This window comes from Heterocephalus glaber, unplaced genomic scaffold, assembly GCF_053883595.1.
Source record: "Heterocephalus glaber isolate CG9 unplaced genomic scaffold, H.glaber_assembly_v1.0 deba00001457, whole genome shotgun sequence".
Classification (NCBI taxonomy): Eukaryota; Metazoa; Chordata; class Mammalia; order Rodentia; family Bathyergidae; genus Heterocephalus; species Heterocephalus glaber.
This window is the reverse complement of record NW_028258305.1, coordinates 4,396,296-4,412,512: the sequence shown is the minus strand read 5'-3', so window position 1 is coordinate 4,412,512 and position 16,217 is coordinate 4,396,296. Positions and strand designations below refer to the sequence as shown.

The following is a 16,217-nucleotide window of genomic DNA, read 5'->3' as shown; positions in this document are numbered from 1 at the left end:
GAACTGGTGTGCATGCTATTAGCGGTAGAGCAGCTGAAAGCAGGCTAAGATCACGTTAAAAAAAAACAACGGCTTCTCACCAGGCATGGTGATGCACACCTGTAATCCTAGCACTCTGGGAAGCTTGAGGAAGGGAGGAAGATGGCAAGTTCCAGCCCAGCCTGGGCAAGCCAGGAACTGAGTGAGAGACCCTGTCTCAAAATAAAATACAGAGAGGGGATTTAGCTCAGTGACACAGTGCCTGCCTCGAAAAGTGCAAGGTCCTGATTTCGATCCCCAGTACCAATAAATAAATAAATAAATAAAAAACAAGATACAGAGAAAGGGCTGGGGATGTAGCTCAGTGCGAAAGCCCTGGTTTATAGCCCCAGTAATGAGGGGGGGGCCCTTCCCACAGATATTTAAAATCAGTAAAATTAATCACAAATTACATTTGAAGGCTCATAATTGAAACTGCATTGCCCCAGTATCTGCTAGGAAAAAGAGTCAGGTACTTGAACAAGTACTAACAGTGCTGTCTGAACTCCCAGTGCCAGGGTACTATGCTAAGGCACACAACTGCCCAGGGAAGAGAGCAGCCCCTGTACTCCACTCAGTGTGTCCCTGCTTCTTTGCACTGCTGCAGCTCACCTTGCTGGTGCAAAGTAACCCCACCACCAAGGCTTCCTGCGTGTCTTTGATATGTTTTATCTTCCTTATCATTTGAGATTTTTTTTTTTTAAATGGCATGGAATGAGTTTTCAGAAAGGGAACCCCGATAAATAGATATCATGGTACCTAAAAGGTGTTTGAAATCTTTGCTTTCCAATGACTGGGGATCTAAGCTTCATCCAGGAACCAATTAGGCTGAGAGCTAATTGCTTATACTGTGGGAGTCCGAACAACCCCACCCCCCACCGCCCGCCGTGAGAATAGTTTTTATTCCGTCTTTCTGTATTGGGCTCAGAATCTGTGAGTGAAGCCACAGAAAATATTTTAGGAATCCTCACTGTAGTTTTGCATCACCAGCCAGAAATTCTGCAGTTCTACAAGGTCACTCATGCCCTCTGTGTCCAAATCCTAGCCTCAGAGTGGGAGGGAAGGGTCATGTCCACCCTCATCCTCGCATGCCTTGGAGAAGCCCAGAATCTTTGTTGTGTATGCTACCTAGCTACACTGAAGCATATAAATAAACCTCCTCACCCACACACCATTTTCTAGAGCACATATTACAGGGGACATTTTCTCTATTAACATGAAAGACACTGGTAGTATGGCTGATAGTTGAAATATGAACGATTACTAAAGTCAATAATTATACATCATTCTTTAGAATAAATCTTAGCAAGTCAAAGTTTATTAGGCATGGGGCTCTCTCTAGTATTTTTATTTCCCTATTGAACTTTCAATACAAAATATTTTTTTTAAAAAAAACGCTGGAAACTAATTTTTAGAAACTAGTGTTTCTGATTCAAAATGATATGCCCATATCTTATGTAAGATACAGTTCGGATTTAGTATGCTATGTGCCTCTGTAACTCAATTGCTGTGAACATGCCTACTTCCCAGCCTCTGGTGCTACCGAGGAGCCATAGATGGGTATGCCAGCATCTACTGGCCGTCCTCTGGCACCAAGGGCCCCGGGGCCAGGGTACCAGGTGGTGCACCTTTCCCTCTTTCTTTGCTGCTGTATTGGGTGACCCATAATGGGCAAGGAAAGGAAATGAAGCGAAGACACAAAGAAACAAAGATCAGGGCTAGAAGTAAAAACTGTTTAAGCTTTACAGAGGTGTAAGAGGCCTTGGAGCAAACTGTTGGGGAAATACCAGCAGACCATGAGGTGTCCGAGGACATCCTCATAGGCGGGCAGCCCTGACAGTCTATTAAGCTGGGAAGACCCACTGAGGCTGGAGGACAGATTCCAGGACACAGCTGCCTCCCACTGGGAGCCCGTACTGGGGCTAATCCACCTGGACTGTGCAAGGAAGCAGGACACCAGGCCTGGCGCTGTGTGAGCAACTGAAAACCCCCTCATAAAATGCTGGTCTTCTGGTTTACTTTCAGTAAGGTTCTCAGAGTTACGGTAGAATCACTCCAGTGTATCGTATTTACAACAAAATTGTTAATTCAGCTTCTAGGTGTGTATCTCCTGCAGCCTGAACAAGCATAAATCCTGCACAGGAAAAGAGTGATTCAGCTGGACTCTGCCTATATTTTTCTTTTTTAAAAAAAATTTTCTGTAAAACTCTTAATAAGAATCTTTTTACTCAATGTATCAAACATGTCTTATGGAAGGCCCTGTAAATTTTTTTTTTCTTTAAAAACAACAGAATGCTGCCACCTGCCTTGCAGGTGCAAGGTCCCGAGTTTCATCCCTGGTACCAAAACAAAACAAAACAAAACAAAACAGAACAGAACAATCCTGGTGTGGTGGCACATGCCTATAACACCAGTACTTGGGAGGCTGAGGCAGGAGGACTGCTGAATTGAAGACAAGCCTGGACTACACAGTGAGACCCTGTCTCAAAAAAGCACAACAAAACACAACACAACAACAAAACCTTTTCTAATAATATTTAAATTCAGCAACCCCAAGAATATTAAATACATGATACCCACAAGCACAATGACTGATCGTTTATATTTGGGACATAATGAATATAATAAAGGCATTAGGGTTGTTCTGCAATATAATACCTCAAAACAGCACTGGGCTCTTGTTTTGTGTGTGCTGGTGGTACTGGAGATTGAACCCAGGGCCTTCACGCTGAAGTATACACCCAACCCTTTTTAAAATTTTGAGAAAGGGTTTCACTAACTCCCATTGTTGTTCAGGCTGGGCTTGAGCCTGTGATCCTCCTGTCTCAGCTTCCTGGGGGCTTGGATTAGAGGTGTGCACCACCATGCCCTACTCCCAGTCCTTTTTTTATTTTTTTGGTACTGGGGATCAAACGCAGGTCCTTGTGCTTGCACAGCAGGCGGCAAAGCCACTGAGCTAAATCCCCGGCCCCTCCCAGTTCTTTTTTAACAAAATTATTTTTTATTTTGAGACATGGTCCCACTAAATTGCCCAAGTGGGTTTTGAACTTGCGGTCCTCTGGCCTCAGCCTCAGAGGGTTAGCTGGGATTACAGGTGTGCACTAGTGTACCCAAATTGAGCAGGTACCTCAGGAGGTGAGCAAGGCACCCAGCCTGGAGAAAAGTTGAGCTGAGGGTTTAGGTCAGATCAGGAGAGACAGGGCAGGACAACTATGGTTGCTTCTTGATTGTGGCACATGCAAAATCAGCAAAGAAAGTAATCACTTTTCTTGGAATTTGCAAACTCTCTGCTCTAACCCTCACTAACAGTCCAAATGCTAACTTTCTCACTGTGGGGGCCCAGGGAACTGGAGACGCTTAGGTGTACACCTCTTAAACCAGAGGTGGGATTCCTATGCAGAAATTGCACCTCTGTATCCTTCAGTAGCAAAATGCTGGAGAACAGTGGGTTAGTGAGGTGGGTGATAGGCTCTAGAATGCACTTAGAATTATGTTGGAGTTTGAAAACACTGGCTTCAAGTTGGATGTTGTGGCACATGTCTGTGACCCCAGCACTCGGGAGGCTGAGGCAGGAGGATCACCTGGGCTACATAGTGACTTCAAGGCCAGCCTGAACTACATAGTGAGACCCTGTCTCAAAACACCAAAAGAAAACACTGGCTCCAGGAAATTAAATTTATCCTAAAATCTAACAACAAGAACAAATCAATGCATCTGAAAGAAAAGGTAGTGAAATTTAAATATAAAGCAATTAAAAATTCACAGAATTCAAGACAGTGAGAAAAGCTTTTAAGAAAATACTTTTAATTAAGTAGTACTGGAGATTGAAGCCAGGACCATTGCACTAATACAGCTCACATCTCCAGCCCTTTTGATTTTTTTTTTTTTTGGAGACAGGGTCTCACTCATTTGCCTTAGAACATGCAATCCTCCTGACTCAGCTTCCCAAAGTGCTAAGACTACAGGAGTTTACCACCACACTTTGCTCAAAAAGACTTCAAGGCAAATCCCCACCATCAGACAAAGCCACTCAGCTGGCGATGTCCTTCCATCAGCCTCCATTCCTTTCTTTACCTGTTAGGCCCCAGAATCCCAGCTGGTAGAGACAGTTACTGAAGGAACAAGATAAAAGCTGATATTAAAAAAAAAAAAAGCTGACATGTCTAGGTGTATTTTATTGCGATGTGAAATCCATTATAGGATTACAGACAGCCTCTGTAAATGTTAATATGGATATTTTAAGGTCAGTTAAAATATTTTAGGAAATTATGGGATGATTTATTTCCCAAGAGCTCATTAACATTCAAGGAATCTACTGGAGATAGTTGGGAGTTTTTGTCAAAAATCACTAAAATATGAGCTACTTTGGCATGAGTAAACTATAGTATTTTAAAAAGTAAAATTTATTTTATTTGCACCAACAAAGAATGCTTCTTCTCACAGCCTAAAGAGTCTGTCCTAGTGGGCTGCTTTCAGGGTGATTGCACAGCAAAATGTGGGGACACGGGGTCCCTGGGAGGTGAGTGGCCAAAGTATGAATCCAGGTTTATGATCTGTCTGCTGAACTAAGCCTGCAGTTTGGTGGAGTTCATAATTAATCAAGATCAAAGGATCACCAACTTAAAGCAAACAAAACCCACCCCTGAAGAACCCTTCCTTCTTCTTCTACTTTTTACACTGAAAGCAATAATTTTCTTTGACTTTCCCTCCATTTTATACACACTTACACAAATGATATTTACGATCCACATTTAAACCCCAAAGGCCAGTTAATGGAAATGTTGGATCACTGAACAAAATTAACTCTCACCACATTAAAGTGTACATGTAATAGAAAAATTGGTACTTCAAAACACGAATGGCAGAGGGAGTTGTTTAAAGTTAATAATCTCCAATTCAGGGCTTTCAACTGTAGGCCCTTGAACTAGTGTGCCCGACTTTCTCAGAATATTTTTGCTTTCTTCCTCATTATTGGAGACAACAAAGGAAAGAGTACTTAATAATCAACACGCTGAAGTGTTTAGTGGGAAATGCAGTGATATTAGTGACTTACTTTGAAATCTAAATCTACAAGATGTTGATAATGGTCTTGAAAAGTCTGGTCACTTCTCTCATGATCCAGAACGCAGTTTTTTCTTTTGTTTTGTTTTGTTTTGATAACCTGCTCCCTTCCCTCGTTTTTCAAGTAAACCATGGTCAAAAGGTTGGGAAATTATCAAACTGTTAATACCAGATTCTAAATCTACAAAATCTTTTACAAGCCAGTCCTTCAGAAGACCTGTTCTATACAACAGGTGACGGCTGACCTCAACAGGATGGAAGGAGAGCCAGGCACCATGTTAGTGATGGGCCCGAAGGATTTCTACCAGGCTTGCTGTTGATATTCTCGACAGACCCATGGAATATGGTGTCGTTTTGGATGACAAGAATTACTAATTCACTTACTTTTTTTCTTTCTAGGATTTGATCACCTCCCTCACTAGATAGAGAACGCTGAACACACAAAGGAACATACTCGAGGTTTCTATCCTCCCTGAGAATGGGGGTTGTGGGTCCAGTTCTGGTCTTCAGCAATGGCAAGTGAAGACCATACACGTGTGCCACATCTTTTAACCAGAAAGACTCTGAGGAACCATCTCTATTAGACCCTTTAGTTAGATGGAAAAGTTAAAATTCAGCAGGAAAAGGGACTTGTTCAAGGCCACTGACATTTTAGGCAGATACAGGACTAAGATCTAGTCTCTATAACCACCCCTGTGAGGAAGAAAATGTCCCCACCCCCATCCAGAAAATGCTCCATATCCTCGCTAGAAGCTCTGGAGGATATAGAGAAGTTATTCTTGTTGGCCTCATAAGAGTTATTGGCCAGGCAACCAACTGTTCAGGAATTATAAGGAGAACTGAAGAGATGTCATTACAGTTATGTGACAAATACGCAACAAAGGGACAGAGCTGGAGAGAGGGGCAGGGAAGGCTCCCATTCTGGAAGTTTCTCACCAGAGAGGCTGCTCCTTTTGGCATGCAACACTGTAACTAGGGCCTCAAGTCCTCGCCTGTCACACAATCGCCTCACATCGGGGTGTGACACCCCAATTCTATTCCTCTGCCTTGGCCTCTTTGTATGTAAAATGAGGGGTAGGGGCCAAGAGACTTTTGAGGTCCCTTTCAACTCATGCTTAAAAAAACAAGGTCTTGCAGTCCTTTCTTTAGCTGTGCCACAGAACTGAACGAACATGTGTCACTAAAATATCCCACAAAAGCTGATCAGAAAACTTTCAGCAGTAAAATGCAACTGAAAACATCTTTAGAACAGAAAAAAACTTGAAACCACAAAGGCCTGAAAGCATGACACATGAACAGATCTGGCCTCTCAGGGCAAATGTCATTTCACAATTATCAAGTCCCCAGGAGTGAACATAGTTATGCACTGTTTGATTTAGGATTCATTTTGGGATCCCAAGGACTTGGCACCACTGGATCTTGAGTGGCTCTAAAAAGAGATAACCTGCTGCTAAGGTTGAGAAATCTTTACATGTACACAAACAAGCAGACAAAGAAAAAACAAAATCCTAACTCAAAATGACTGGTTTAAGTTCAGATTTATCAAGGGTATCCGCATTGATGTTATGGCTTATAAATCCTAAATTAAGTGTTACTGGGAGGTTCTCTTTTAGGGTCACACTGACTGCGGGTGAGCAATTAAAGGAAGTGTCAAGCTCACGAGGTGATCATGATACAGTAGCTTCTTCAGTAGCTGACTATATATATAAAGGGACGGGATTTGACTGATAAAGGCAATTTCCTTACACGTTATAATGGAGTCATCCACTCCATACCACATTTCTCTCTCTCTCTCTCTCTCTCTCTCTCTGTCTCTCTCTCTCTCTCTCTCTCGACAAGTCTCACTATGCAGTCCACACTGACCTTGAACTCACTATATAGTCCAGGCTAGCCTCAAACTTTAACTCCTGGGAATCCTCCTGCCTCAGCCTCCAGAGTGCTGGGATTACAGGTATGCACTACCATACTTGGGTCATACACACACTTCTCTTAAATTACTTTCCTACTATGAAAGAATTTGGAGGTAAGAAAACTGTATAGGCCCACTACCTACCCAGCTTGCTCACAGTTGTAACACAATATTCTTAAAGTATTTTTTAATTTATAAGGGAGTATTCATTTTAGTTTGGGTACCCAATTCAGAAAGAACTTCTAGGAAATGTTAGAGCTTTCTACAGCTCCCAAAGCCCACTCACTTGTGTCAGCGCTAGAAGGCATTTTATTTCAAGACTCAGGATCCTCACAGATCACTGAGACCCTTGGTGGCTAAGCTGCCGAACTTGGGCTTTCCTGCCCATCACAGCAACCTTGCAGCAGGAAGCCCTAACAAAGCTTGAACGCATGCATTCAGGTGGCCAGCACCAAGTGGCCATGGGCAACTTTTCCCCGCAGAGTTTTACTGACAGGTAGCAGTCTGCCTGGCCAAAGAGATGGAAGTTACACTATCCTGAAGCCATGATAGTTTAAACCCATCAAAGTAGGCTGCTATTTAATATCAAAAGAAAGAATAAAAGGGATCCTAACTTAGTCAAGAGGAGCAACCCCAGCTCACTGCATTCCCTGGGGTGCTTCAGCCACCCTCCAGGATGAATCTCATACTGTTCCAATTCTCTAGGACAGCCAAAATCTTGGAAGGCATTATGTATATCCCATCCTATATAGCCAGCAATTTTCTACAGCCAGGAACTCGATATACAGAAGCTCTGTGTAGACTAAACAGACTTTAACAAACATAAAATGCCATGGCATGATGGTACTTTTCCTTGTGTGCCTATAGAGAATTAACCTTGATACTTACTAAAAAGTAACTCCTATCTCAAAACACAATTGATTCCACACTCAAATTCATTGCAGTATTTACAGGAAGCTAAGACAGGGGAACAGGTGAAATGGCCATCAAGGGATGAATGGATAAAGTAAATGTGGGGCATACATACAATGGAATATTATCCACTCTTAACAAAGAAGGAAACCCTGTCATATACCACGAGGACCTGGGTGAAGCTTACAAACACCGTGCAAAGTGAAATAAGCAACTCACCCAAAGACAAATACTGCATCATCCCTCCCACTTACACAGGTATCTAACTAGGACTAGTCAACGTCCTGAAACAGAAGCAGAATGGTGGTTACCAGGCCGAGGCAGAGGGGGAAATGAGAGGTGTCTTACAGATATGCAGTTTCATTTTTACAAGGTGAAAAAACTACAGTACTTTGTTGCACAACAATGTGTATAAGGTTAACAGTACTGTGCTGTATACCTCAAAATGACTAAGATGGTACGTCTTAATAAAAGACAATTTGAGAAAGAGAGGAGCTACTTGAATTTGGTACACTAACGCAGCATTTCTGCAGTCCTTAAAAAGTGATCATTACCGCTATTTTAAAAAATTAACTTTGACCTAATTATAAAAGTAACATGTACAAAAAAGGTAACATATGTCCCTTGTGCCAATGACACGTCATAATTATCCTTTGAGAAATATTTTTCTATGCTATGAGGAAAATTAGCAAATTTGCAAGACCGTCTCAAGGGACTATAAAAGTTTAACATCTTATTGAAGCATAAATGTTGCTTTTGTTCCGTTCCTTGGGGTACAAGGCAAATCACATACATGAAAAGCTCAACATTTTTTTTGGCATTGATTTTAGCGAGATAAAAATGGCTTTTCTTATAAAATCATTTTAAAGAAGAGCAGGAGAGTCAAACAGAACAGATTTCCCCCTAATTGTCAGCACTAACAAACTCCCCTAACCCCTAAACAATATTCTTCTTCTTCTTTTTTTTTTTCTTTTTTTGGTACTGGGGATTGAACTCAGGTCCTTGCGCTTGCGCAGCAGGCGGTGAAACCACTGAGCTAAATCCCTGGCCCCAACAATATTATTCTTATAGAACATTTAACTATGTTTACAACACAGTGATAGAATCCCTCAGAACATTTTTTTAATGATTAGTTCCTTTGTATTTCTTCTATTCTAACCTTAGTTTTTTGGGGGTTTTTTTGGTACCGGAGATTGAACTCGGGTTCTTGAGCTTATGCAGCAGGCGATGAAACCACTGAGCTAAATCCCCGGCCCTCTAACCGTGGTTTTAACGACCATTAAACACACAGACATAATCACAGGGGTTTTCTAACACTTCCATTTCTTCTACATGGGGGTTAGTGATGATTTTTAATACTACTCAAAGCAGAGAAAGGGGGCTGTTTTATTTTTCTTTGGAACAAGTTCCTGCCAGATTTGCACACTGCAGTTCTCTGGCAATATGATGAGAACACGTGCCCACCCACAGACACCAATTTTGCACTTCGCCCTTCCCCAGCAGCCCCTATGACACACGCTGTCTGTGTTCCACTTAATGGAATTCAAGAGGCCCAGTCCAACAGCGGGGCCCCCTGAGGCCTGAGCAATGGCAGGCAACCCAGCTCCTCTGCTGGATGGGGACAAGGAACATGTGTTTAAAAGAAAGCCCCCACCCCCCCCAAAGCCAAGCCTGGCTTAGACATCTCTGATCTAAAAAATCCTTGCAATTGCATGAGTTAATACTGAAAACAAAAACTCATCTCTTGGGTTGAAATTTGGTAAGAGGTAGAATCTTGTTGCGGTTCTTTCCACAATGAATTCTCTGAAGATGACACAGCTAACTCCCTGAGCTGCCCTCAGAACTGGCAGCAAAGAGGTGCTGTACCACTCTCATCACAAGCCAAAAGTTCTTTCGAGGAGGACTGGAGTGCCAGTCTTGTTCTGGAGCATTTGCTTTGTCTATGATGATCATTAGTCATGGAGAAACACTGGTGATTAAGAACCAAGTGGGAATGTGCATGGTTTCCACTGACCATTCCACATATATTCCAAGACAACCTGGGCAAAGTCAAATCAAGCTGTCAACCAAACTTACATCTGAAAGCTTGCAATATGCAGAGGACTAATAAAAGCCCATGACCACTTGATAAGGGAGTGGTTCTGTGTGCCACTCCCTCCCCCAACACACACAGGGGATCAAACTCAGAACCTTGTGCTTGCCAGGCAGGTATGGTGCGGCTGAGCTACATCCCCAGCCCAGCCACTTATGTTTTCTTAAGAATGATGTGCTCAGACACCTGTACTACATTTGCCTCTGGCTTTTCTGAGCTATACAGGAAAGTCACTATTGCCAGATGATAATACACGATTTACCTACAAGTGTTATTAACTCCATCAACTATGTAGGCAGAATGACCATCAACTCCAGATGTGGGAGGATAAATGTAACAGCAGAATGGTTGGCAATGGACAGGTCAAACCTTCCCATGACAGCAACACTCACAACCACACACCTGTACAGCAAGAACACAGTGTAGAATTCATAAACAAGTCTCTCCGAAGGTTTGTTTTTTTTTTTGGTACTGGGAATCAACTCAGGACCTGCGCTTGCCAGGCAGGCACAATGCCACTGAGCCATATCCCCAGCCCCAAAGGTATTTTTAAATGTCGGTAGGTGATCTGTAAATAAATGTTTGATGAAATGGTTACTGAATTCATACCAGTAATAGCTATGAGTCATTAGAATACAATTTAAATACATGCTAAAAGGGGTGGGAAAACTGGACCACTAAATATTTCTTGGAAACGTCCAGGATTCGAATGCTGTCCCTGACCCCTCTCCAACCCCCAAAAAACACATTTGCCCAAAGTAATGGCACTTCTTCTTCTTTTTTTGTTTTTTTTGTTACCGGGGATAGAACTTGGGACCTTGCGCTTGCAAGGGAGGTGGTGACACCACTGAGCTAAATTCCTAGCCCCAAAGTAATGTTACTTCTAATGTGGATCAGAATATTGTCACCAAAACTACCAAATGGATTTTTGAATAAGGCAGTTTTTTTCTAGATTTCTATCCAAGAAGAGTTAAGTTCTGAAGAATCAAAAGGGAATAGCTCAAAGTTGCTTATACACATGGCAATTACTGGTTCTGGATTACAGGCTCCAGAAAGCCTGTGATTTAAAACCCCTGGAGGAATCTGTCACCAATAATGAAGAATCCCACTAGAGCAGGGACTGCTATGAGGACAGGGCTGGGCCTAAATCTCAAGCACTTTTTAATTTAACACTACCTAGCATATGGCTCTGAACATGGGCACCAGTGGCTCGCTCACTGTCAACTGCTTCCATACAGAATGTTATGAGGCTATGTATTCTTTTTCCCTCAGAAGGGAAAGAAGGATCTAAAAACTTTGGACTGATGGCTCACAGCACTTAATAACAAAGGGGCCTCCAGAGGGTGGCAGCCAGAGCCTAGGAGGAGGGATCATGGCCATACCTAAGTGGTCCAGAAACCTCATATGCACAGCTAGAAGAAATCTGTGCTGCCCTGGAAAGAACTTAGGACCTGAGCTAGTCTCAAGGACACAAATCTTGGGGAAACAAGACATTTTCACAGAAAACACTAATAAATCAAGAAGTGTTTTTAAACCAGGCATGGTGGAGCAGTCTCGTAGTCCCAGCACTCTGGGAAGCTGAGGCAGAAGGACTGCAAGTTGAGCCCAGCCTGAGCAACAAAGTCACCTAGTAGAGCCTTGTCTCAGAAAAGAAAAAGGAAAATAAATAAATAAATAAATAAATAAAAAAGGCTGGGTATATAGCTCAATGCATACACATGGTTTTTATATCCCTGCCTATAATCATTTTCTTTAGGCCTCAAGGAAGAAAAAAAATGATATATCCACCATCTGCCTCCAAAGTGCAAGGTCCCAAGTTCGATTCCTGATACAAACAAACAAACAAACAAAAGATGTAACCAAACGTATGCCTGTAATCTCAGGACTTAGGAGGCAGAGGCAGGAGAACTGTCACAAGTTCAAGGGCAGCCTGAGCTATATAGTGAGTTCAATGGTAGCCTAGATTATAGTGAGACCCTACCTCAAAAGGCAAAACCAAAACCTAAAGAAAACAAAAATAAACACACACAGACACAATCAAATGCTTCAATGAAGTCAGAGAAAATGAGTTCTTCTGTCTTCAAAATAAAATTCATTCACATTATTTTTCTGATAAATTTTGACAAAGTGAAACCTAAGTTGACTGATTCTGGCATTACCACAACTGAGAGAACCTCATTAACTGTAAGACTGCAAAATACGAGCTTTAGTTCAAGTTAATATTTTTAAGGCAGCTTTCATTTCACAATTTAAAACAAAAAACAAAACAAAAAAAATCACAAAAACCTGTTAATGAGAAGGAACAGAGAAAGTCTCTCACTTTGAATCTGAAGTATTTTTGTTTTGTTTTGTTTTTTGTACTGGGGGCATCGAACTCAGGACCCTGTGCTTGTGAGGCAGGCGGCGGCACCACTGAGCTAAATCCCGGCCCCTGAAGTATCTTTTAATATCACCAAATGCTGTGGTTAAATATGCACTATATATGATGCATACACACATGGATATAAAAATAAGCACTACAGATGTGGACAGGAAAATTTTTAGCAAAACCCTCACATATTTCAAATACTGTTCTTTCTCATTATTGTCCTTTACCATAATTAGCATGTTACAGCATAACAGGTGGCTTTCATTTATAGAATGCAAAATTAATGAAATTTGGAGATTGTCTTGTCCCCAAAAACAAATTGGCCACTCTAAAATTAAAAGTATATCCCTTAATCTTCAAAACAAAACAAACACAGCAAACTCTCTTCTACACTATGTGAATATTCTGGGCGTGTTGAAATCAGGAAATAGAATGCATTTAATAACAGTTTAAAATTCACACACCTCGAGGAAAAGAAGTCATTTTGTGGGCTTTACAAGAAAGGGGAAAAACAAAGAGTGCCTATTTTTCTATCTTGGGAACCACAGATTTGTTTCACACTCTCCAAGGATTTATCACTAATGCTAGATCTTAGGCAAATTTGTGAGCACTTGTGTGATAGGTCCTGACCCAGCCATTCTGGACAGACAGACAGGAAAACATAAATAGTACTGCTATAAACTAACTAAAGCATCTGTCCCTAACAAGCAGGACTCAAAAAGTATCTTTTAAAAATATGAGGAGACACTGAAGAGACTGTCAACACACAGGGGAATGTTTAATATATTCAAATAAACAAGATATGTGCTTTAAGTAGTCCAGGATTGTTTAAATTTAGTGAGTGAAAGAGAGAAGGTCACAAAGGCAGACACAGCCTCCCAATTATGCAGAATGATCCTTCAGATCAGGGGAAAGGTATAATTAAAGGTTGCTACCAAATCTCCACTACCCTTTCTCCCATCTTGGAAAAGTCAATGGATGAATTCAATATGAACAAACATGATCTGCAAAAAATAACCATATTCACTCAGGAGGGGAATAAAGCTTTCTTGCATTAAGTTATGCATTTTGGGAGTAGGAAAAAAGCACAGTACCAAAAAAACCCCAACACAATACAACAATAACCATGAGACCTCCTCCTTCGGGTCTCTTCTGCTTATTCATTTTTTTTTTTAAGCTCTAAGCAACCCACCCAAAAGGTATATCACCCTTCCAAGCTGTTTCCTAGGCAGCATCTTTTAGAATCAGGACTTAAAAGGGATGAGTTAAAATAATTTTAATCGAATATCCAAGGAGACATTTATTTTCAGAAAGGAGTAGATAAGAACTGTTATCAGATCAGTGGTCACCTATCTGTCCTTACACACGGCATACACAAACACACACATTTTGGTTCTTCACAATCAGAGTAATTTTTCTCCCTTAAAAATGTTAAAAACAAGCACAGAAAAGATAAAGCGGAAGAAAAGGAGGAGAAATTAAAGTGCATGCAAGCAGTAAACACGTACCTGCTGGGTGATGCCATTTCCTCTACATCGTAGAGCCTGAGTGCTGGGTATTAGCATTATTGCTACTATAAAGCTTCCGATAAAAATGCCTCTTGCTGACCTGAGAACCAGCTGGCTGCTTGAGAAGTGGTTTCCCCCATATATGATTCAGTCTCCTTGACAAATATACTGCATTGTACTGGGTGAGTCATCCGAGGGTTAGTCTGCATTTTATAGGCTTGTTGTGTCATTACTCACATTCAACATCCTGCTTCTCAAAAGTGGAAACTAGAAGCCTGACAGCTGACAGATGCTTTTTCCAATTAAAATACTGTTTTAAAAATTCCTGTAAGTTATGATTATCAATCACTGATGACAGTGTGAAATGCCCAGGAAGCAGAGAGCACCGCTCAATACCTAAGAACAGTCTGTGGAACCACAAGTGTGAGCTGGTCACTCACCTTCAGCAAATTACTCTGTGCAGAGAGCAAGGGTCCTCTCTGAAGCTATCTGTTGGACCAGTATAGGCAGGGACTTTATGGAATCTTGTAAGGTTACCCAGTGGCAGGAGTGAAGAAAAGAACACACATCAAAATTGGGGTCCCCAGATGAATTCTGGTAGGGGGGATAGTGGCACTGTATTTATAAAATGTCTGTCTTCTTTGAGGTGCAGAACTATCCTGTGGGTGAAACAATATGATATGATGTCTGGGACTTTATTATAAATATTTTAGGAAAAAATTAAATTCAAAGGGAGGGGGTAATATGTGGCAAAGTCTGTTGTGTTTGTGTGGTGAGTATATATGTGGCTTGGCTGTAGTTTTCTCTCTTTTGTATATGCTTGAAATTTTTCATAATAAAAAAATTCACATGCAGTATGCACACACAAACATATTTTCCCCCTCTCTACAGTCTAATCTGTACCCAAACAAAATACTTCCTAGTGAGGCATAAAGCTACCACATGTGAATGGGGGAGGAGTGGGGAGTACCATTCACACAGTACCAATGCTTGTGGGTGTGGGAGCTGAACTTGAAGTTGATTTAGCCTTCCAACTGGAAGGCATGATTCCAGTGTCCTAAGGCTGTTGTGCCTGCTGCCTCCACCCTAGAACCAATGCCTGCTACCTCCTCCTCCCAAGATGGTATGGTGACTGTTTCTTCACACTTTCTTTGAGGACACAAGCCCTGGCCTTGTTCAAGAGCTCAATGTTAACATTATGAGGGAGAGGTGACCATTTCCAGCTTCCTTTTATGGCTTTGGAAATGCACCACGAGAGGTTACGTAAATCAAGTCCGGAGTCCCTTACACCAGCAAAGCCTCAGACAGGTGCCAGTGTTTGGTCGACTCACTTCATGCTCAAAGGGGGTGACTTAAACCATCTGGAGGAGGAAGAGGGCTTTGATTTCATGGCTGGGAGGAGAAAAAATAATCCAGATATGGAAGCCCCAAAGTACAGTGAATGAAACCACTGTTGAAACCAAATGTCATTTCAAAAACCGTCCATGTCGCTGTGCGCTCAAGAGCATGAAAGTCACCACAGAAACAAATACAGACGTCCTACTGACACCCAGATCCTCTGCAGGTTTCTTTCTCCCACTTCAGCCAACAGCCAGTGCCAAAGGATACTGTGTAATAGAACTGCAAACTGGCTGCAAGAGGTGGGGACAGTCCCCAAACCACATCAAATTTCAACCTCACCATGTGGGTATGGAAGGAAGATTTCTGGGCTTTGAAAAACCCTTTCCTCATCTGGGCGGCGAGCTAAAAGCCTTATCGTAATGCTCTCTCGCAATTCATGACCTTTGGCATATTTGCAAGTCATAATTTACCTTAACACAACTGGAGGAAATGGGAGCAATGAATACATTTCTCATCTTTCTATAAGTATTTTGAAGAAATATAGTTCATTAAAGAATTTTATAATTCAGATTTTAGTAGCTAAACATACAAAAATTACAGCGATAATAATGTATGTATACATTACAGATATACAGAGAGAATGACTGAGAAGCAAATATAGTGAAATGTCAACAAATGGAAGAACTGGATTGAAGGGAGTTCTTCATATCCATGTTTGTAACTTTTCTCTAGGTACAAAATACCTCAAGACAAAGTTAAACACACTCACAAGCAGAAGGAAGAAAATACATAAGCCCTGTTCCAAAAAATTATGTATAGACTTAACCACCGTAGTCAGTGCTGCTGACATACCAACCTGTTTTAAGAACTTGGACCATAAAGAAACTGACCAAAACATTAGCTCTGGGTTCAGGTTTTTCAAAGGGTATTCCTCACGAACAGTCTTATGGGAGGCTCCACATATACACATAGACAAAACCCAAACATGTATTTTTGGGAAAAAACAAT

The 16,217-nt window shown here is 41.5% G+C and overlaps 1 protein-coding gene across 2 annotated transcripts in view; it reads right to left on the bottom strand.

Moving 5' to 3' along the window:
- Positions 1–16,217, bottom strand: part of Spred2 (sprouty related EVH1 domain containing 2) — a 131,229-nt gene that overhangs the window by 47,880 nt on the left and 67,132 nt on the right. Inside the window, exon 1 of one of the 2 annotated variants that reach the window (XM_004849958.4) lies at positions 13,869–15,738. The exons of the other annotated variant lie outside the window; for it this stretch is intronic. Within the exon in view, the coding sequence (XP_004850015.2) occupies positions 13,869–13,885 (17 nt within the window). The 5' untranslated portion in view covers positions 13,886–15,738. Of the gene's footprint in view, positions 1–13,868; positions 15,739–16,217 lie in introns of those variants that run through there. 2 annotated transcript variants of the gene reach the window in all.